General features: G+C 36.9%; 3 protein-coding genes and 1 non-coding gene across 4 annotated transcripts; 3 read left to right on the forward strand and 1 right to left on the reverse strand.

Moving 5' to 3' along the window:
* Nucleotides 1–1,025: 1,025 nt before the first annotated feature.
* LOC111796138 (CDPK-related kinase 6) lies at nt 1,026–5,135 on the forward strand. Its single transcript, XM_023678847.2, has 11 exons — nt 1,026–1,713; nt 2,151–2,281; nt 2,363–2,404; nt 2,480–2,588; nt 2,673–2,751; nt 3,346–3,642; nt 3,732–3,841; nt 3,976–4,080; nt 4,162–4,224; nt 4,475–4,642; nt 4,728–5,135. Exons 1-11 carry the CDS (start codon nt 1,195–1,197, stop codon nt 4,860–4,862), a joined length of 1,758 nt encoding a protein of 585 aa, XP_023534615.1. The 5' UTR covers nt 1,026–1,194; the 3' UTR covers nt 4,863–5,135.
* Nucleotides 5,136–10,060: 4,925 nt separating this feature from the next.
* LOC147792634 (small nucleolar RNA Z247) lies at nt 10,061–10,200 on the reverse strand. The gene has a single exon (XR_015421261.1). It is a non-coding gene; the product is annotated as a small nucleolar RNA Z247 (small nucleolar RNA).
* A 4,735-nt stretch (nt 10,201–14,935) lies between these two features.
* On the forward strand, nt 14,936–16,837 carry LOC111794708 (ubiquitin-ribosomal protein eL40 fusion protein). The gene is made up of 5 exons (XM_023676822.2): nt 14,936–15,082; nt 15,187–15,273; nt 15,907–16,009; nt 16,448–16,514; nt 16,596–16,837. Exons 1-5 carry the CDS (start codon nt 14,980–14,982, stop codon nt 16,620–16,622), a joined length of 387 nt encoding a protein of 128 aa, XP_023532590.1. The 5' UTR covers nt 14,936–14,979; the 3' UTR covers nt 16,623–16,837.
* A 1,268-nt stretch (nt 16,838–18,105) lies between these two features.
* LOC111795651 (putative 6-phosphogluconolactonase 4, chloroplastic) lies at nt 18,106–20,719 on the forward strand. Its single transcript, XM_023678194.2, has 3 exons — nt 18,106–18,504; nt 18,910–19,045; nt 19,937–20,719. Exons 1-3 carry the CDS (start codon nt 18,134–18,136, stop codon nt 20,405–20,407), a joined length of 978 nt encoding a protein of 325 aa, XP_023533962.2. The 5' UTR covers nt 18,106–18,133; the 3' UTR covers nt 20,408–20,719.
* Nucleotides 20,720–22,764: the final 2,045 nt, after the last annotated feature.

A 22,764-nucleotide genomic window follows, 5' to 3' on the forward strand; every position in this document is an offset into this window, starting at 1 on the left:
CACCTAATAACTCTAGCATTCTTAGCAACCCGATCGTTCTACCTACTTGTTTTTAAGTACTTTAAGAAGCGAAAACTGTCATTACATACCAATAAATTTCAAGTGTCGGTTCGGGATCATAAACGAACAAATACCTACTTGTTTTTAAGTACTTTAAGAAGCGAAAACTGTCATTACATACCAATAAATTTCAAGTGTCGGTTCGGGATCATAAACGAACAAAGACATTCATTCTGCTTCCAATCGAAAATTTGATATAGATGTCTAATTTGACTTTCATATCCAATCAAAACGAGAAGAAGTCTACTCGAACTTGATATCAATATTTTAATCATACCTAATAAACATGACATTTATTGCCACAGCAAGTGATTCCTTTTATTTATTTATTTATTTCCATCTATTTTCAAATATAAACCCACTCTATATTTATCTTATTATCCATTAAAATATCATTTTATCCCTTTATTAGCAAACACCGTGTTAGACGAACACGACTCTCCACAATGGTATGATATTGTCCACTTTTGAGCATAAGCTCTCATGGCTTTGCTTTGGGCTTTCCCAAAAGGCCTCTTGCCAATGGAGTTAGTATTTCTCACTTATGAACTCATGATCATTCCCTAAATTAGTCGATGTGGGACTTCCATCATCCAACACACCGAACAGGTTTTATTTCAAAAAATATTATTTGAAGTCAGACGAATTATATTTTGTCTGTATTTGATCACCCTGGTTTAACATTTTTTCACTCGAGATTTATGCATTCATTTATATATATATATATATATATATATATATATTAGTTTTAAGATTTGTAATGTGAACTTGAATTTGATAAATAATAATAAATAAAAAACATTTCCGTTTCTCAATTTTCAATTTTTTTTTTTAATTATTATTCTTGGTCACCTAAATTGGTGGAATTATATGCCACGTGTCTGCATCAGGTTCATCGCTGGACTTGATTGACGGCCAATAATCGGCCTTTCATCATTAAATCAACAGCATGCCTATTTCAATTACCTTCCCTCCTCCGACTTTCTAAACTTCCATTTTCAACGCCTACTGCTCTCGTCGTCGTCGTCTTCTTCTTCTTCTCAGGGGTCTGAGTTTCAGAACTAAGCTCCACAAAGTTCGATTTAATGCTTGCGCATTCTCCGATCAACGACTTGCTTCGAGATTAACTTCGCGATGGGACACTTGTGTAGCAAAAGTGTTTCCGATGTCAACCACGACACTGGAATTTCCGGCGGCAGCCATACGAGATCTTCGCATTCCGGTGCCTCTCCGATCGCTTATGGAGATGTTTATTCAAGACCTGAAGAATTCAGGCAGTCCTACTCAGTGTCAGCGACGGGGAGTCCATTTTCCAGTCCTCTACCTGCTGGAATAGCGCCGTCACCAGCTAGAACTCCGGGGAGGAAATTCCGATGGCCTCTGCCGCCTCCTTCCCCGGCTAAGCCGATCATGGCTATTCTACGGCGGAAATCGCGCAAGGCTACGATTCCAGAGGAAAACCGAATTGGCGAAGAGGGAGTGGGAGAGATTCAGTTGGATAAAAGCTTTGGATACTCGAAGAACTTTGGTGCGAAGTTCGAGCTCGGGAAGGAGATTGGGAGGGGCCATTTTGGACATACTTTTTGGGCCAGAGGTAAAAAGGGCGACCTCAAAGGAAAGCCCGTCGCCGTCAAAATCATCTCCAAATCTAAGGTTCACTCAATTCTTTCAATATTTCTATCTTTATTTCTTTAGCTCAATCTGTTCGTTGATTTAATTCATTCTAGACGTGAAATCCTCATGATATAAAAACGATTAACCTTGAGTTAATTCATAATCCATTTGCAAAATTGGATGTCCCTCTAGCCTATGAAATGATCACCCACGATCTCACGTCGGTTGGAGAGGAGAACGAAACATTCCTTATAAGAGTGTGTAAAACTCTCCCTAATAGACACGTTTTAAAATTGTGAGGCTGACGGCGATATGTAACAGACCAAAGCGGACAATATCTACTATCGGCGGGCTCGAGCAGTGGGACAATCACCATGATTCATCGCCTAGTTTTGCTTTGTTTTGATATGAACTCGCTGCTTGCTCGATTAGCTCTCAGAATTTCTATAAAAACTAAGTGATATTTGGTTTGACAGATGACTTCAGCAGTTGGAATTGAAGATGTTCGTAGGGAGGTTAAGATATTGAAAGCATTGTCTGGGCACAAGAATCTGGTCCAATTCCATGACGCATTTGAAGACGCCAATAATATCTACATGGTTATGGAGTATGTATTAATCTTCTTATCTACATATCTGAGTACTCATTGAAGTTAATATTAGTTGACTGCATGAACTTTTGATATCAGATTGTGTGAAGGAGGAGAACTGCTGGAAAGAATAGTGTCAAGGTAAGAATGGTTTACTTCATTTACTATGAGAAAACGTTGATCAACTTGATACCAAGTTCATAATGTAATTTGCAGAGGAGGAAGATATCCTGAACAAGAATCCAAAACTATTCTTGTGCAGATCCTTAATGTTGTTGCATTTTTTCATCTACAAGGAGTAGTCCACCGTGACTTAAAGCCAGAGGTAAGACATCTTCTTGTAGCTTCAAATGGATAAAGTTCAGTATTACTTGTTGTAACTTGTCGTTGTCAAAATCTCCTCTCGCAGAACTTTCTTTTTGTGAAAAAAGATGAGAACACAGGACTCAAAGTCATTGATTTTGGTCTATCTGATTTTGTCAAGCCAGGTAAGAACTTCTGGTCCTTATGTATGTTCTTGGCTTTGTTCTGTTCATTGAATATTTGCATATGATGTGAAAGATTGGTAGGGAGAGATTCTTTAAGTTCCCACGTCGGTTGGTGGAACGAAACATTTTTTACGAGGGTGTGGAAACCTCTCCCTAGCATACGCATTTTAAAACCTTGAGAGAAAGCCTGGAAGGAAAAGTTCAAAAATGATAATATCTGCTAGCGGTGGACTTGGGCTGTTACAGTTGGTATCAGAGCTAGACACCGGGTGGTGTGCCATCAAGGACACTAGTCCCCGAAGGGAGTGGATTGTGGGTTCGCACATCGGTTGGAGAGGGGAACGAAACATTCTTTATAAGGGTGTAGAAACCTCTCCCTAGCAAACAAGTTTTAAAATCTTGTAGAGAAGCCCGGAAGGAAAAGCCCAAAGAGGACCATATCTATTGACTGTGGGCGGGCTTGAACTGTTACAGATCCAAATCCAAGCTCTTGCTATCCTTGAGAAGTTGCTATTTTCAATTCATACTTGATTTTCACTTTGCCATCTCAATGGAGGTGAGGCTGTTTTCACAACACCTATAGTTCTTGTGCAGATGAACATCTGAATGATGTCGTTGGTAGTGCATACTATGTTGCACCTGAAGTTCTCTACAGATCTTACAGCCATGAAGCAGATGTGTGGAGCATTGGTGTCATAGCATATATCCTGTTGTGTGGAGGCAGACCTTTCTGGGCAAGAACTGAATCAGGAATCTTTCGTTCCGTGCTAAGAGCCGATCCTAACTTCGACGATTCTCCTTGGCCTACCATCTCTGCAGAAGCTAAAGATTTTGTCAAACGGCTCCTGAATAAAGACCATAGAAAAAGAATGACAGCAGTCCAAGCTTTAAGTAAATTCTTTAGACTTTCATGCTTAGGTTCCTTCTCTTTTCTAGTATACTTAACGATAAACAAACGATGTCGGTCGTTCGATTCACAGCGCACCCGTGGTTACGAGATGAAAACGTTGCTGTGCCTTTGGATAGTTTCATATACAAGTCAGTTAAAGCATATCTTCGTGTAACCCCATTCAAGCGTGCAGCATTGAAGGTAATGCTGCTAACTTCTAGGGGCACATAGATGCTATTGCTATGCAGTTTCTGTACAGTGTTTGGTGCACATTAGTGCATCATTAACTTTAAGTAGACAGGTTCATTTACTGTGGCATCGCTACATTATTGTAGGCACTTGCAAAAGCTTTGACAGAAGATGAACTTTTCTACCTCAGGGCTCAATTTAAGCTCTTGGAACCTCAAAATGGATTTGTGACCATTGATAACTTCAAAGAGGTTAGCCTTTTGCCATTCTTTTTGCTTCGAAATTTATTTGCAACGTTTACTGTTGATGCATACATATTAAACTTTGTTCAGGCTCTTGTGAGAAACGCTACTGATGCAATGAGAGAGTCGAATATTCTTGACATTCTAAAGATGGTGAGATCACTTTTACTTCTTCGCCTTCAAGTAGAAAACTATTAGAATGTTTGACGAATTCGACGATTTGAATATCGTTTTTTTCGAACTTCATTTCGGTGAGCGTCTTAGTGATTGTCATGTCGTTCTAAGTCACTAGCACGTCGATTTTCTATTTAACATTCTAAAAAGTTTCTACTTTTAAGTGTAGTTTTTAAACACTTTATGAAAGGTATGTTCCCTTTCACTAACATTTCGAACTTGTATTAAGACGGAATCCGTAGCTTATGAGAGAATGGACTTTGAGGAGTTTTGCGCAGCTGCAATCAGTGTATATCAGCTGGAGGCTGTTGCAGGATGGGAAGGCATCGCCACCCGAGCTTTCGAGTATTTTGAGCAGGACGGGAATCGAGTCATTTCAGTTCATGAATTGGTGCAGGTAAGCAACAGTTTGAGGCTTGGAATTACTATATTTCACACAATTAAGAACTGTTAACTGAAGGAAGTGTTTAAAATGTGTTCAGGAAATGAATCTAAGTCCTGCAGCTCATTCATTTCTCCAGAACTGGACAAGAAGTTCTGATGGGAAACTCAGTTTCTTTGGATACACAAGATTTTTGCATGGTGTTACAGTCCGCAACTCTAATACAAGACATTAATAGCTAAAATACATATACACTTCATTTTTTCCTCTTTGTATTCTCAATTTGATTCCCTGCAGCTTCTGAGAACACAGTGAAAGAATGGCCATGCCAACAAAAGAAACGAGGCTGCAATATGTATTGTATGTTCCCCACCGCACAGTTCTTTCCTTGTAATCTTCCATCTTGTAAAAACAACCCAGAAAGCAGAATACAGATTTTGATATGTACTGATTTTCTTGTTAAAAGCCACAAGCGTTCACAATGATATGATATTGTCCACTTTAAGCATGCTTTTGGGTTCTCCGAAAGGCCTCATAGAGATAGTGTTCCTTACTTATAAACTCGTGATCTTTCTCTTAATTAGTCAAGTGGCAATCCTTAACAATCCTCTCCTCAAACAAAGTAAACGATAGAGCCTCCCCTGAGATTTCCTTCTTTGGAGTTCTCGAATAGTCTCACCTTAATTGAAATTCAACTTCTTTTCTGAAGCCCTCGAACAAAATACATCATTTGTTCGACACTTGAGTCACCTTGAACTACACATTCGAGACTCACAACTTCTTTATTCGACAGTTGAGGATTCTATTAACATAGCTAAGTTAAGAACATAGCTCTGATATCATGTTATAAACGACGACCCACCACAATGATATGATATTGTCCACTTAGCATAAGCTCTCATGGTTATGCTTTTTTTTTCCTCCAAAAAAACCTCATACGAATGAAAAGCGTTCCTTACTTATAAACCCATGATCTTCCCGAATGTGGAACTACTCCTCTCTCAATAATTCTCAACCGTTCTTTCTTTTGCAATACTACGTGGAAGATAAATTATACATACATCACCATCTTTACATAAATGTAAGTGTTTCCACATGAAACATGAGGTACGAAGTTTTGAACTTCGACTTAAAGAATACACGTCAATTATGATTGAGCTATTTGTCTTTTGCCGGGAAGAAAATATATGAATAAAGAAGTGGAGAATTATAAATACGAGAAGGGGTTGAGTTGATCTCATCCATGTGGTCCGTGGAAGGCGTAATTGGAAGAAGTCAATGATGGAAGAAGCACAATCCATTTTTCTTATTTTAAATAGAATTTGACTTTCCATTATTCAAGCTGGATTAGTTTACATACGAAGAAGACGCGTGCAGCAAAGTTACAGCTGCCATTACCAGAATAATAAAAAATTACTCAGAATCCATTTCAGACAGCTCTGATTATGTTGTTTGAGCTTCAACAGAGACGCAAATCTTCACAAGAAGAAACAAATGACAAAAACACCACAATCTAGGACAATATTTGAAGGAATTAACAGAGGAAATCCCAGAAATCAACAGTATGAATGATCAAACAAACAAAGAAACAGAACCTAAACCCCATTCTAAAGTAAGGTTTTCAAGTGTTAGATTGAATGGCACGATGACCTATATGGGTCACGACCTCATGTATTTATAGATGCGTATAATGAAGATTACATTCCAAATCTATGATTTGGTAACAAACCATAAAATCATAGATTTGGTAACAAACCCTTCAAATCATAAACTAGTAAATCTTAGACTATTTTAGTATATACAGTTATGATCTATTTTAGGTTTAACACCCCCCCTCAATCTGGACGATGTACTACTAAGTTCAGATTGCGCCTAAAATAGCTAAAAGAAGGAGCTGGCAGTGGCTTTGTCATGATATCGGCGAGCTGATCCTTGGAAGATATGAGTCGAACATCAAGCTGACGAGTCGATACTCGTTCACGAACGAAGTGATAATCAACCTCAACATGCTTCGTCCGTCGATGAAAGATTGGATTGGCGGATAGGTAGGTGGCACCAATGTTGTCACACCATAGGCTAGGCGCTCGCGCTTGCGAGATCCCGAGCTCACGCAAGAGAACTTGGATCCAAATTAATTCGGCAGTGGCATCAGCAACCGCCTTATATTCGGCTTCCGTACTAGAACGAGAAACTGTCGATTGTTTCCTCGAACTCCAAGAGATAAGATTGCCACCAAAGAAGATCACATAGCCTCCAGTGCTTCGACGATCATCAGGATTCCCAGCCCAATCAGCATCTGAAAAGGCACTCAACAAATCAGTGCTGGACTTTGTAAGACACAAACCCATATCAATAGTGTCATGTAGATAACGGAGAATTCGTTTGACTGCCGCCCAATGTATAGAAGTCGGAGAGGACATGAACTGACACACTCTGTTGACACAGAAGGATATATCAGGACGTGTAAGAGACAAATATTGGAGAGCACCAACGACACTTCGATAGCGAGTAGTATCCTCAGGTGAGAGCTTTTCACCACCATTCAATAACAACTTCTCACTGGGAAGCATAGGTGTGGGCACACCTTTGGAGGTGAGCATATTGGTTCTGGCTAATAAATCTCGAATGTATTTATGTTGTGTCAGAATAAGTCCACTAGAAGTATGGCGGACCTCAATCCCAAGAAAATAACTCAAAATACCAAGATCCTTGACGGCAAAATCATCCTGAAGCTGTGTAAGAAGTTTCTCAGTAGCCGTAGAAGATGAGCTGATGATAATAATATCATCAACGTAGATGAGAATATACATCTGAATGCCCGTTTTGTTAAAAATAAAAAGAGAGACATCAGCCTTTGAAGGTGTAAAATCCAGCTGTAATAGTTTGGAGCTAAGGCGAGAAAACCAGGCACGCGGAGCTTGTTTAAGGCCATAAAGCGACTTATCCAGCTTGCAGAGATAACCAGGGTGTTGAGAATCCACAAATCCAGGGGGCTGCTTCATATAAACATCTTCATTAAGAAGGCCATGAAGAAAAGCATTTTGAATATCAATCTGCCGAATAGCCCAACCACGAGAAATAGCAAGAGATAATAAGAGCCGAATGGTAGTGGGCTTAACAACTGGACTAAAGGTATCATCATAATCGACGCCATACTGCTGTTTAAAACCTTTAGCAACCAGGCGTGCTTTGTAGCGATCAATAGAGCCATCTGGCTTTTGTTTGAGTTTGAAAACCCATTTGCAATCAATAACGTTAAGACCAGCACGAGGAGGAACTAAGTGCCATGTCTTATTTTTTTGAAGTGCCTGAAATTCATCATTCATTGCCTGACGCCAGAGGGGATGCTCCATAGCAGTAATATGTGAAGTAGGTTCAGAGGCAGAAGACCGAGCTACAAGATATGTTACTGTTCCATCTGTACGCACCTTGGGTTTCTTGATATTGTGCTTCAATCGAGTACCATACGGATGAGTAGTAGGTGCAGAATCCACATTTGAGGGGACGGCCGTATCAGCCGTTGCGAGGGGAGCAACCGATGCTACAGCAGTTGGTTGACCAACGGCCGAGGATTCGACCGGGCATTGCGCAATATCATCTGCTGGCGGAGAAGCCGATGCCTCAATCATTGGCGGAACAACCAACGCCGATTCGAATGGCAGCGACGCGGAGGATTGTTGCGGCAATTCCGAAGCTGATGTAGACACCAAATTTTCTGCATCCAAAGAGTTAGTAGGCCCAGACATATGCATGTGATCATTCTCCAAATTAGTACTGCTATTACCCAAATGCAAGGTGCACAAATCAGGGGCATTATGCGTCGACTGCATGATTGGGGAAGAATTAGGTGAGGCTCTCTTGAATGGAAAAACATTTTCATCAAATATGACATCTCTAGACATATAGACACGACCAGAATCGGTGTCAAGACACTTATACCCTTTATGTGAAGAACTGTAGCCTAGAAAGACACATTCCTTTGATCGAAAAGAGAGCTTTTGTTTGTTATAAGGACGAAGATGAGGCCAACAAGCACACCCAAAAATTTTTAATAAGGAGTAATTTGGTGGGGTATGAAAAAGAAGCTCTAAGGGGCATTTTTTATCGATGACACGAGTAGGAAGACGATTGATGAGATATGTGGCTGTAAGAAACGCGTCGTCCCAAAATTTAATAGGTACATGAGCATGAGCTAGAAGGGCTAGGCCAGTTTCAACAATATGACGATGCTTGCGTTCAGCAGACCCATTTTGTTGATGTGTGTGAGGGCACGAAACACGATGACCAATTCCAAGGGAACGAAAAAATGTGTTGTGAATTTTCTGATATTCCCCACCCCAATCAGATTGAACCCACTTGATTTTAGTATCTAGGAGGCGCTCAACATGAGCTTGGAATTGCAAAAATATACGAGGAGCTTCTGTACGATCATGCATCAAATAGATCCACGAAAATTTACTGAAATCATCAATGAAACTAATATAATATTTAAAACCCCCAACAGATGGAGGTGCAGGGCCCCAAACATCCGAAAAAATAAGTTCCAAAGGTGACGAAGACCTATGGGAAAAACTAGTATATGGTAATCGATGACTCTTTGCTAACTGACACGCATTACAAACTGACAAAGATGACTCACTAGCACACGAAATATTATTTAGACGCAAAATGGATTTTATTACTTGAGATGAAGGATGTCCAAGACGAGCATGCCATTGGGCGTGAGTAGTAGATCTGCTCACCAAGGCGTGCTTGAGATTATCGACATCGGATGGCTTAATAGGATAAAGACCAGATTCACACCTCCCATTTAGGAGACTTTTCCTCGACTGTCGATCCTTTATAGAAAAATGCCAAGGATGGAATTCAAAAAATACGTCATTATCACGAGAAAATTTATGAACAGAAAGAAGATGTTTGGAAATTTCAGGCACATGCAAAATATTACGCAACGCAAGAGGACGAGTAGCAGTATTAATTAGAGAATGACCAGTATGCAAAACACGCAAACCTGCTCCATTGCCGACTTGAACTTGTTCACCTCCATGATAACGTTCACGCACAGCGAGACGATCCAGGTCACTGGTGATATGGTCCGTAGCGCCTGTGTCGCTGTACCAATTTGGGTCAATCTTGTAAGAGGAAGTAGCCGCCAGTGCCGTAGGAGGAGCAGAAGAAGGTTCATCTTGATAGGACTCATCCATCCTATGCCAGCAGCGGATAGCAGTATGCCCCACTTTGCCGCAGATCTGGCAGGAAGGACGAGCAGAAGGGCCACGACGATCACCAGCAGGACGAGAGGGTGCATAACCTTGAGAACGACCACGACCGCGATCCCTACGCCCACGATTCTTCTGCTGACCACCACGACTAGCATAATTGGCAGAAGATCCAAGATTTAACTGAAGTTCAGCCTGGTGTTGTAGTTGGCGAGCTTCATACGTCATTAGATGTGCAAACACATCATCAAGGGTGAGGGCTTCACTCTTGGTAGTCATTGAGGTGACGAAGGGATCATAGTCAGGGCCAAGACCAGCGAGAAGATACGCGATCACATCATCATCCTGCAAGGCAGAGCCGGCGGCGGCCAGCTCGGTGGCTAGCCCTTTGATCTTGCAAAAATAATTTGCAGCAGATTGATCTCGTTTCTTGGACGTGGCAAGCTCAACACGAATCTGAGTAGTGCGAGCACGAGTTGACGATGAAAACATCCGCTGCAGGGTATCCCACGCCTCCTTGGACGTAGTAGCGGCAACCACATCATGAAGAATCTCCTCAGACATGGAGGAGAGAAGGCCGCTAAGGACTTGTTGATCCTGATCATACCACTGATTATAGGCCGGATTAGAGACCAGCTCAGCACCAGCAGCAGTTGAGGAAGGGATCAGCTTGGCAGGTGCAACATTGGTGCCATCGAGGTAGCCCATAAGCTTCGTACTCCGTAGGTAGGGGAGGAGCTGGGCACGCCATATGATGAAGTTGTTTTTGGTTAGACGAATTGTGACAACATGGTGTAGAGGGATTGGATATTGTTTAAGGCCAAAAGTCGCCATGGTAGTTGAGACGGTGTTGGAGATGGTGGATGGAGAGGAGGAAGAAGACATGGCGAGGAGTTTAAAAAATAAACCTTGGCTCTGATACCATGTTAGATTGAATGGCACGATGACCTATATGGGTCACGACCTCATGTATTTATAGATGCGTATAATGAAGATTACATTCCAAATCTATGATTTGGTAACAAACCATAAAATCATAGATTTGGTAACAAACCCTTCAAATCATAAACTAGTAAATCTTAGACTATTTTAGTATATACAGTTATGATCTATTTTAGGTTTAACATCAAGAACATCGTGAATCAGTGAGCAGAGGGCCTAAAACAAGAGATGTGAAGATGATGAATGAAGCTATCATGATGAATAATGCCCTGAAGTGTACGGAAATCATCAACAGGGCAAGGAATTGAGATCGGACCTTTCTGATCGAAGCCATATTCATCTTCAGCGTCCTTCAAGAGCTGCACGAACAGCGGATGATTGACATAAATGACAGGAATCACGAACCTCTCTTGTTCTTGGCCAACAAGAACAGCCAAACAGCCCTTGGGAGTGTCCGGCTTGCTCCGGTGATGGAAGTGAGGCAAATGAAGATGAAAATTCAGCGGCGGAAGATGCTGATGCTTCATCGGAAGAACAGAACAGATCAAAGCAAAACAGAACAGACGATCGGAGGAAGAAACTGAGGGCGTCAGAGAGAAAATGGCCAAGGATCGGAGGAAGAAATGGCGAGAGTAAAGAGGTTGAAGGAGGAATCCGTGAACGAAGATGGGATATTGCTCATTTGATTCTTCGGCTGCTCAACATACGATCAACAGAAAATTGAGAGGAACGAGAGATTAGGGGAAGACGAAGGCGCTGTATTTATAGTGATGAAAAATTAAATTAAGGGAATTGAATTTGAATTCCAAGTCCGTGTGAAGAAGCCAGGCCGTCGTTTGCTTAGCTTCCACTCCAAAAAGGGTCGGTTGACGGTTGCCCTGCCTTCTTCCCTCGTCTACGCCAATCCAACTAGTTTCCTTTTTTTTTTTTTTTAATCCAAAATATATCAATAAATTATAAATTTCGTCTGTATAATTTAAAATAAAATTATAGTTTTATTTTTTATAAAACTTATAAATAATTTATATAATTTGATAAAATATAGTAAAAATTAAATTTTAATTAAGGATGTTTAAAAAATCATATAATTTGATGAATTTTAATAAATTTATTATTTAACTTTAAAAAATACACTATATTTATTTTATTTTTATAATTTATTAATATTATTTATTCTCTAGATTTAAAAACAATTTTTAACTATTTTAGAAGTTTTATTCAAAATAAATAAATATTTTAGAAACTAAAATTTTATTTTCGTGCAATCATAGCAATTAAATTAATCAGTTAATATTTGAAAAATATATTAATTATATTCTTAAATATGGGTAATCAGTTAATATTTTTTATTTGATTTATAAGATATTTTATTTTATTCTTACGATTTAATTAATTTATATTTTTCTTATTGGTAGGTATTAGTTGTATACTGTATCATATTTAAACAATGAACCTTCGATCTCAATTCTATTTCTCATTCTTAAATCTGTATACTTTTATTGAGTAATAATATGTTCAGATGTATTCACATGGTCTGAGGTCAAGACACGAAAAAACAAAATCTACGGTAACGAACAAGAAAAAACACACTACACGAACAAATCGAAAAATCGAGAGAAGCAAAGTCAACAACTCAAGAGGAATATCGAGCCACCACGTCATTTTAAACGTTAAAATAACTACAACAAGCTCATCCACTTTCATTTTCTCAATAAAAATCAACTCATTAAGATAAAAGTAACGGATTTTAAAAGTCAAAAGACAAATTTGAAATGTTCAACTGTTATCCTAACTTTTGTACCCTTTTAAGTATTTGCGACGTCAGATAATAACTATTATTGTTATTTAATTTGAATTATGACGTATTATTATTTATAAACAACGTGGAGAAACACATTTTCCACGAAAACCCTATTTTTCCAACGGACTTCGCCGATATTCGTTGGCTTCTAGAAGGTCAACCATTTAATATTTACATTTTTTTCTTTTTGGGTATTTTAGATTTTAATAATATTATATTTTACAATTTGAGCGTTCATCTCTCTATTATTTATTTTTAAAAATTTAAATATTAAAAATTATGTAAAAATTTATATTCACAACCATAAATATTATAATAAATTAATAAAACTCGAAAAATATTCATAAACTTTAAAATTTTCAACGATATTCTTAATTTAAAAAAAATATTATTTTTATGAAAATAGTAAATATTTTTTTAACCCTTACCAAAAGTACGCGCTTTAACCTTATATATATATATATACAAAAAAAAAAATTTACTTTTTTTTTACTGTTAATATATGAACCAAAATTTGTCTATCGACACCTCGTTCATTATGTCCCTTTTTAATGTTACGCTTAAAATTTCATTAGTATTTTTCAAACGTGTACTAAATCTAAGATTATTTTTAAAGTTCTTTTTTAAAAAAAAAAAAAATTAAAGGTATTTTTCACATTTAAAAAAAAAAAAAATATATATATATATATATATATATAAAACTTAGCCAAATGTTTAATTTAGTTAAAACAATAAATGGATTCTTTACAATTTAAACTATATATACAAAGATCCTAAAATATTTAATTATTTTAATAATCTCAAAATAAATATATTAAATTAAAAATTGTCGGTGTTTTTTTCCTTCTTTTCTTATAAAATGGAAAATGGGTTGTTTTTATATATTGAATATATATATATATATATATTAAACAAAAATTTATTGGACTTTTCTTTATAAGGAAAAAAAAGAAAATTGCACGCGTAATAAATATATATATTTTTTATTATAAATCAAATGAATCGACGGTTGAGATTATTTCGAATGATGGGCAGACGTGATCTGCCCGTGTTAGGAAATTGAAAAAAATAAACTATTTATCTATAAATAAAAAAAATAAACGTGGATTATTTAATTGATCGAATTTAATTAATTCGATTCTTTTAAAATATAATTTTTGTTCGGCATAAGATTTGAAGTATAAAATTGGAAAAATAGTTTTTATTTTAGAGTGATTATAGTTTTAAATATTTTATTATTCACAAATATATATTTAAGGTATTTTAACAAATTTTATTAGTTTTTAATACTAACATGCCGATAATTATATTATTTTCGTAAACCGTCTCCTCCAACACAAATTAAAAATATTCAATTTTTTTTTAAAATAGCTTTTCAATAAATTAAAGAGCCGCTGTTTTAAATATTATAATTGGAAAATATAATTATTTATTTTTTAGCTTAGAATTTTTCAAATTAGAGATTAGGTTGAGTATTATTGACTTTGGGATTGATATTGAAACCTTGGAGAAATTGCATTTTATTTATTTATTTATTATCTAGTTTTTAAAAAGTTAATTATTATATTATGTGGTCATATTATAGGTAAATATCAAGTTTACTTTTAGCTCAAAACGATTGATACGTTGAAGAGGTGAAATTAGACTATAACGAGAAACCCAAATTATAAATAAAGTCGGTAAGAAAAGGTCAAGCACGAGACAAAATAGGGTCGGGTTGATGCCCAATTTCAAGTGGTGGACACAGGCAAAGGACCGAGGTTGATCCTTGAGGGAGCACGTGTCGTGCAAGCCCTCTGCTGCTATGATTTGAGTGTGCCTTGATATTACCTAATTAGATCGTGAAATTAATTTAATATTTTAAAATATATATTAAAATTAAGTTGCAACATTAAAATTTAAAAAATATATCAACTCGATCAAATGTAACCCATAAACATCAAATTTGCATTATATTTTATATTTTTTCACGTTCTATTGAGAACATTTCATTTTAAGATATCGATTAGTTTTCAACGTTCACGTTTTGTTTAAAATTTGGATCTACGGGTATTTCTAAAAGATATTAGTAATATCGATGAAAAACGTCTCACCGTATTTTATTTTTAATAGGTCCCGAAAAAATTGAAAAATAAAAAATTATTCAATTTATTAACAAAATTTACACATTTTGTGTAAAAGAAGGAATTCTATAATTTAAAATTTCTAATATTTTAAAAGGATGAAAATTGAATTTGTAATTTTAAAAGTTTTAGAAATAGATAAATTTTAATTTCAAGGGCTAAAATGGTAATTTGTCACTCTTAAAAAGCTAGGTTATATATATCAATCGAAAAGAGAAAAACCCTCACTTCTTTGAAACGCGGAGGAAAAAAAAGGAGCCAAGAAAAATGCAGATCTTCGTCAAAACCCTAACGGGGAAGACCATTACGCTGGAAGTAGAGTCCAGCGACACTATTGACAATGTCAAGGCGAAGATCCAGGACAAGGAGGGTACGTTCTTCTTTTTTTGCATTCGGATTTTTCATTCTATAGTCAAGCGGCGAATCTGACATTCATATTGTTGTTTTTTTCGATTTATGCTGTAAACTCTCCAGGTATTCCCCCCGACCAGCAACGACTGATCTTTGCTGGAAAGCAGCTCGAGGATGGCCGCACTCTCGCCGACTACAACATCCAGAAAGGTAGCATTTAGTTTTATTTTTTGTAGAATACGAATTAGTCGAGGAGAATTTGGCTGAAATTATTGTTGTAGATTTGTCCGGTGGCGTTATTCGTTTTTGATTCTCTTAACTTGTGGATGTTATCGGTGTACGAACCGTAACCACGAATTTTTTATAAGTGAACTCTGCAAAATTGTGAAACGGGAACCAGACCCTGTGTACTGATTGTTTTTATTAGCGATTGAACTTGGATAAATACAGTGCTCCTTTTCTTTGAGTGGGGCGTCTTAGATTTAAAGGAACTGTGAAACATTGAAATCGGTGAGTTGGTGCTTGTTTCTTGTTTCAACGTTCTTTTATTCAACTTAGAACTACAAGCAGCGGTTTGAATGAATGAATGCGCGGTATTCTTTTAGGTACATTTGATTTGTGGTTTTCTTTTATTTGAGTGATTGCTTAGAAATTTCTGTTGGTGTTTGATTGCTTCAATGGCTACTTTCTAGGATATCTAAAAGTAGTGTCCAGTGGGATTGGAATTGACAATCATCATTGCACTTTTGCCTACGAATCCATAATCCTATTCAGTGCATGAACTAGTTTCATTTGCTTTTCCGTTATTAACTTAAATATACGATTTTCTGATTGTATGTTCAGAATCAACACTTCATCTGGTTTTAAGGCTTCGTGGCGGTATAATCGAACCATCTTTGATGGCACTGGCCAGGAAATATAACCAGGACAAGATGATCTGCCGCAAGTAAGACATTTTTTGTTTTGGGCATTTTTTTTTTCACTCTAGATGCAGGACTGGTATATGAACTGAAACAACCCGCTGTCTGATTGAGTAAATTGATCCATAGATTCCCAATCAACTGGTTTGTTCATTTGGTTTGAATCATTAAAAGAGTTATTTTTGGTTGTGTTTAGTTTGGCTTTTAGTAGACCCGAAAAATCAACCAAGTCACTTGACTTAATCACCACACACAATTAGAAAACAAGTGAACCTTAAAATTGAAAACCAACTTGTTTTTCGGTTCGAGCTCAGTTTCTATTAGTTTGGTTGCGTCATAACATATAAGAAATGGAGGAAATTGATTTGGTTTTCACTTTGTACAAAACTGCACCAAGCAATTTCAATGAACACTTCCAGAACCTAGAATGTTTCTAAAGTTTTCCCCCTTTCCTTGGGTCACAGATGCTATGCACGCCTGCATCCTCGTGCTGTCAACTGCCGGAAAAAGAAATGCGGACACAGCAATCAGGTAAGGATATTATCAAACCCATCGATTGGTTTCATTATTTGCGATCACTGTTTGATTGAATTCAAACTTATTGAATTGCAGCTGAGGCCAAAGAAGAAGATCAAGTAGAATGCTGATGATCCCAAGAAGAAAATGTTATGGTACCTGCTTCATTCACTTGCTGTCTTCTTCTTGTAGAGCCTTAGATTATGTTCTCATTAGTATTGATACAACTTTTGTAGTTTGACTCAAGTTTGGATGGTTTACATTGATTATGAGTGATAATGTGATTTCTCTCTTCGAATCTATATTTTTATTCATGATATGCATGTTGATTTTTCTCACTTCAATTCCCAAGTCAGCTATTTTATTCCCTACTAACATGTTCATTTTAATATACCAAAATTTTGAACAAATTTCAAGGTATATGTGGGAACGGTAACGAAATGATGAGCTCAAAAACAACCTTTACTCGAAACACTTAGTTGAGAGAGTACAAAGCAAAAGCTGTTAAAAATATAATTTGATGTATAATTTGGTTGTTTTATGATTTTATATTTTCAAATTTATAAGTCAAATTGTTATAGTTATTAAAATTTTGTGTTGGCAATAGATGGTTCCATAAGCCAAAATTTTTATATTTAAAAAAGAAAAAGGTACTAATGTAATGTCTCACATTTGTTCGGGGAGGAGAACAAAACACCATTATAAAGGAGTGGAAACCTCCCTTTTCCCTCTAGCATACACCATTATAAAGGAGTGGAAACCTCCCTTTTCCCTCTAGCATACGCTTTAAAGCTTTAAGGAGAAGCTTGTAAGAGAAAACCCAAAGAGGACAATATCTGCTAGCAGTAGACTTGGGTCGTTACAAATGGTATCAGAGTCGACACCGGACAATGTGCCAGCCTTCTTGCCCTTTCTCGAAGGGGGGTAGACACGAGGCGGTGTGTCAGGGTCGTTACAAATGGTATTAGAGCCGACACCGGACAATGTGTCAGCCTTCTTGCCCTTCCCCGAAGGGGGATAGACACGAGGCGGTGTGCCAATAAAGACGCTGGCCCCAAAGGAGATTTGGTGGGTGTCCCACATCGAATTGGAGAAAGGAATGAGTGCACGCTGGGCCCCGAGAGGGTGGATTGTGATGTCCCACATTAGTTGGGAAGGAGAACAAAACACCCTTAGAAGGGAGTGGAAACCTGGAAACCTGGAAACCTTCTCGTAATTAGTTGGGAAGGAGAACAAAACACTCTTATAAGGGAGTGAAACTTGGAAACCTTCTCCTAGCGTCTTTTAAAACACCCTTATAAGGGGGAGTGGAAACGTAAGAGAAAGCCGAAGGGATACAATAACCGCTAGCGCAACTAGGTTGTGTTACCATTAAAATAGAATTAAGTATAATCTTTCAAAATTTATATGCAAAATATTTATGATTCAAGATTTTGGGTTTGTAATAATTGGTCACATTCATTTCTTATCAAAGATTTATTCCAATTATTTTCATCCCAAATCTTAAATTTATTCCAAAATTGGTTAAAATATATATATTTAAAAAAAAGAAAAAGAAAAAGAAAAAGGGAAATCCATTTTGAAGCATTAAGAATGTCCAAAGTCCACTCCTCCATTAATTCTCTCAGTTTATTATGGCTTCCGCCTCCCTCTCACTTTCTTCCACGCTTCCTACGCTCTCTTCAACTCTGCGAACTTCTCCTAAGCTTTCCTTTCCGCTTCACTCTCTGTCGGTTCCATCTAACCCACTCCCTGCTTTCTCCCTCAGCTCCTCTCTGACTTTCTCTTGGGTTTCTCGCTTACATCCCACCAAGCGGCAGCTCGGTTCAAGGTCTCTTACAGCCTCCGCCACCGATATGGCATCGGAGAAGAAGGTGTTTGATTCAGGGGAAGATTTGGCTGTTTCTCTTGCCAAATACACCGCCGATTTGTCGGATCACTTTGCTAAGAAGAGGGGTGCTTTCACTGTTGTTCTCTCCGGTGGATCTCTCATCAAATGTCTCAGGTTAAATTAGGTTACCTGACTTGTATTTCCATTTGGTTTTTGTTTTGTAGTGTTATTTTTTGATGATCTTACTAGATTTGTGAAATTGGCAATTTCGCGTATGTTCTTCAATTTCATAACCGTCTTTGGTTTCATCGAAAAGAACTGGGTTAGGTTAAACAGGGCATGTTCTTTTACTAGTGGAATCCTTGTTTAGTATGAGGATCAAGCATGTGGCTTCTTGAGGTGCTTCTGCTTTTGAATACATGCTTGTATGCAAAAACCAGGGATTCCGTGATGATGCTTTGATAGTCAATGCAACCCTTTGATCTTTTAGAATATTCTTTTGAGATGCAATGTGAAATCATTGGCAGAACTTTCATTGCTTATGAGATTATATGGGCCTCCTTTTCGCTCAAATTTCAGGAAACTGGTGGAGCCACCATATATTGATTCAATAGACTGGTCGAAATGGCACGTGTTTTGGGCTGATGAGAGAGTTGTACCCAAGGATCACGTTGACAGCAACTACAAACTTGCTTTTGATGGATTTCTCTCTCAGGTTATACTGACTTTTAGATCTTCAAAATCGTGGTTTGCATTTTAGTATATGTTCTTAGTGCTCAATTATGCCTTCTCATACAATTTCTGTTCTTAAAAACATTTTTTTCCTAGTTAAAACGGAAAGCTAAGCTGCAGATAAAGGCATATAATTGTGAAACTATGAGTCTGATTGGAATGACTTTCCAAGTACTTAAAAGCCATTTTTAAGCACTTGGAAACTCATTTCAAACTGGCTATTTATGAGAATTTGGAATGGGAGATTGTGTATAGAATTGGAGTGGAGCACATAGATATAAGATGATTACTCTGCAAAACACTTGATTACAGATTGCTAATCTAATTAGTTTCTGCTAGGAAGAACGTTCAAATAATGTCTTTATTTTTTGTTGAACTCTTAAGCTTTTCTTAGATTATCCAAGTTATTTTGAGCTGCATCGTGCCGATTAACAGGTCATTTTTATATCGTTCCATATCACTGTTTGACAGTCTAATGCTAATATTACTCCGTATAAGATTACTTTCCTAATCAGCCATTATGATGGTCGTTTCAATCGCCTAATAGAGATGTTGGAATTCATTGTCTTCCTGATCATGGGGTTTAATCATGAGGACTACCTTTCAAGACATTGAATATCTCACAACTAACAAGTTCAAAGTCAAATATTATTAGCGATTTTCGTTTTGGATTAGTCGAGGTGTGCATAAGTTGGCCTTACACGTGATGGTTATTTTAAAATAATCTAGAGGACAATCAATTATGATAAAGATGACTGCTTTTGAGGTCTGAGATATTCAGCTGGGCATATATTGTTTTAGGGGATCTTTAGCACCAGGTAATTGAGTACTCACTTGTGCTAATATTTTTTTTGGTAATTGTGTTGTTATATAGGTGCCTATTCCACCTGGTCACGTTTATGCTATTAACGATGCACTATCGGCTGAGGGTGCAGCTGACGATTATGAAACCTGCCTGAAGCATTTGGTGAGTACCAAAGTTGTTGATGTCTCAGCAGCAAGCGGGTTCCCAAAATTCGACCTTATGCTTCTCGGTATGGGTCCAGATGGGCATGTGGCTTCTTTATTCCCAGGTCATCCCCTTCTGAGTGAGAATCAGAAATGGGTTACCTTCATCAAGGATTCCCCAAAACCGCCCCCGGAGAGAATCACTTTCACCTTTCCAGTCATCAACTCCTCAGCACACATCGCACTTGTGGCGCCCGGTGCTAGCAAAGCTGATGCTGTGTATACTGCATTAGGAGGAGGAAGCTCTCAGAATGCTGAAACACTACCTGTTCAGAAGGTTGCTCCTGAAGGGGTTTTGACCTGGTTCTTGGACAAAGATGCTGCTTCCAAGCTGTAGTGTAAGAGATATGCGTCCATTGAGGGGCGAGGAGTGTTAGGCTTACGCTATTCGTTGGATTTGAATAAGAGTCTTTATGTTCACATAAATAAATGTAGGTTCGAGCTTGAAGCACGGCATCATCTGAACACGGGGGTAAGTTTGTTGGGACTTTTCCATCCCATATCCGAGTTTTTAAGAGATTTCTTCGAAAAGAGGGAACCAAATGGAATAAGCTTAGAGAACATACTAAACGAGCTCGGTCTTTAACGATGTATGAAAATGGATTGGTTTCTGTTCTATTAGCAATGACTTCTGCTTGGCATTTGTTCATCGTTCCTATGTCGTCCATGGTTTTTGTACGACGTTATTGAGTTAACATCCTCAACTGAATTACGTAACGAATTCTTATGAATGTAGGAGCATCGGGGAGCTACGAACAGTGTAAGCTTGTTGTTGGAAGGAACAGTTTCATGGTTTTGGTTTGACATAATAATTGAAGAAGACAGAGTGCGGGCAGGTAGAGATTCTTTTGCATTAGGAAGTGGCCTTGATTTACAAGACACTTCCGAAGTGTATTGTCGCTATCTCACTGGAATATAGGCCTAACTTTGGTCTAAATTATTCTCCAAAATCCCTTTTGGCCCATCTTTTGCAAAAGCTACCATTTCTATGGCCCTACAAAAGGGACCATGTCCTACCAAAATTCCCTTCTTCAATATTTATGCTTCTGTTTTTCTTACTTTTGCTTTGGACCCATTTCTTATTTCCTCTCTCTTTATGTTTCTTTTTCTCCTTTCTCTCTCTTGTGAAGCCAACAAGATAGTGATAGATATCAAATGAGAATCGTTCTCGTTCATGGGTTTGATCCGATCCATACATTTTTAGACCCGATCTAATTGTTTAAGTTATCTTTTAGACTCAACCCATTTGTTCAGGTTGTAAGTTTTTTCAACGAAACCAACCCTAAAATATTGGTTTGGTTGGCTTGGGATTGTCGAGTCACTAATATATTTAAATTAGGTTGATCAGTGTAACAACTCAACTTCACTGCTATCAGATATTGTCTTCTTCGAAGAGCTTTCTATTAGGGTTTTTAAAACGCGACTAGTATGGAGCAGTTTCTACACATCTATAAAGAATGTTTTGTTCTCCTCTTTAGATAGACTTTTCAACTCTAAAGAAAATGGAATTATGGAAGTTGACGTGACAACCGAGAGAAGTGATACTCGTACTCGTAGTATATTTAACATAGATTAAATGAAGAGGGAAGAATCATGTGTTAGATAAGCCTTCTTCTATGAATATACTTTTTGCAAAAAAGGAAACACATTTCTCTTTTTCTATTCCTTCTTTTCCATCTTTTTAGAATCAAGAGCCCCACTTTGTTGACTATTAATATTTAAATAAAAATTTATTTCTTTTTATTTACTTATTTTATTTATTATTTAGTCCTTATACTTTTACGAAATTAAAATTGAGTCACTCTTCTTAGCTCCCGAATTTGTTTGCCGATCAACTGAGCTGCTAAGTTTGAGAATAAGATGGGATCCCTGGATTCAGTGGCCAGTAAACCACTCATCAAAGAGACAATTTTGGAAAGATTCTTTATCGATCTAGTGACCGATGAATTACTGTTCAAATACAGAGCAGCCAAGTTTAATGATTTGGTGGGACCCAAAGATGTAGTGGTTGATGAACCGCCTTTTCTTCTTCTACGAAGATTAAAACAAAATCAAGCTACACTGTACAGTGACTAAATCCTAATTTTTTTAAAAAAAGTAATTTGAATTTAATTTAAATGATATATTGAAATATTTTATTTTCCTATCCATTCATTATTTTTTTTTGTTGTTATTTTGTTTAATTAAGAGTAAATCATAGCTTGATTTGGAAGAAACTTCTATAATCTACTTTCATTATGGTATAGTAATTGGAAATTAGTCCAAAAGCATAATTATTAAAAGTATTCTAATAATAATAAAACCCCTTTTTCACATTCATGGATTAAATTTGTATTTTTTTTAAAAGTAGTAAAATAATAACAAATGAATTTAAATATTTATTTTTAGGTTAAAATATTATTTTTTTTATTTCCGTATTAAATTTTTTTTTTCATCTATATATATTTTCAAATACTCAATTTTAGATATTTAACTAATTTTAAAATTAAACAAAAGGACGAAAATTAATTTTAAATATTAAAAATATAAAAAATGAATTTAAAATAGACGTTTATAAATTTATTAAATAATGCTAGTCAATCAACTCCCACATTTTAATATTTGCAATAATTTAACTTCGTTTTCAAATTATTACTTCCTAAACTACGTCGTTTTGCGAGTCACATCCATTCCCGATAAATTTTTACTTAATTT

The sequence above is a fragment of the Cucurbita pepo genome, chromosome 5 (genome assembly GCF_057944985.1).
Source record: "Cucurbita pepo subsp. pepo isolate OVF chromosome 5, ASM5794498v1, whole genome shotgun sequence".
In the NCBI taxonomy this organism is placed as follows: domain Eukaryota; kingdom Viridiplantae; phylum Streptophyta; class Magnoliopsida; order Cucurbitales; family Cucurbitaceae; genus Cucurbita; species Cucurbita pepo.

Bases quoted from the DNA above. Each gene is read 5' to 3' on its own strand.
- LOC111796138 (XM_023678847.2), top strand. From the start codon at position 1,195: ATGGGACACTTGTGTAGCAAAAGTGTTTCCGATGTCAACCACGACACT. The intron at 2,282-2,362 runs GTATGTATTAAT...TTTTGATATCAG, and splicing joins AATATCTACATGGTTATGGA to ATTGTGTGAAGGAGGAGAAC. The intron at 4,081-4,161 runs GTTAGCCTTTTG...AACTTTGTTCAG, and splicing joins CCATTGATAACTTCAAAGAG to GCTCTTGTGAGAAACGCTAC.
- LOC111794708 (XM_023676822.2), top strand. From the start codon at position 14,980: ATGCAGATCTTCGTCAAAACCCTAACGGGGAAGACCATTACGCTGGAA. The intron at 15,083-15,186 runs GTACGTTCTTCT...TAAACTCTCCAG, and splicing joins GAAGATCCAGGACAAGGAGG to GTATTCCCCCCGACCAGCAA. The intron at 16,515-16,595 runs GTAAGGATATTA...ATTGAATTGCAG, and splicing joins AATGCGGACACAGCAATCAG to CTGAGGCCAAAGAAGAAGAT.
- LOC111795651 (XM_023678194.2), top strand. From the start codon at position 18,134: ATGGCTTCCGCCTCCCTCTCACTTTCTTCCACGCTTCCTACGCTCTCT. The intron at 18,505-18,909 runs GTTAAATTAGGT...CTCAAATTTCAG, and splicing joins TCTCTCATCAAATGTCTCAG to GAAACTGGTGGAGCCACCAT. The intron at 19,046-19,936 runs GTTATACTGACT...GTTGTTATATAG, and splicing joins TTGATGGATTTCTCTCTCAG to GTGCCTATTCCACCTGGTCA.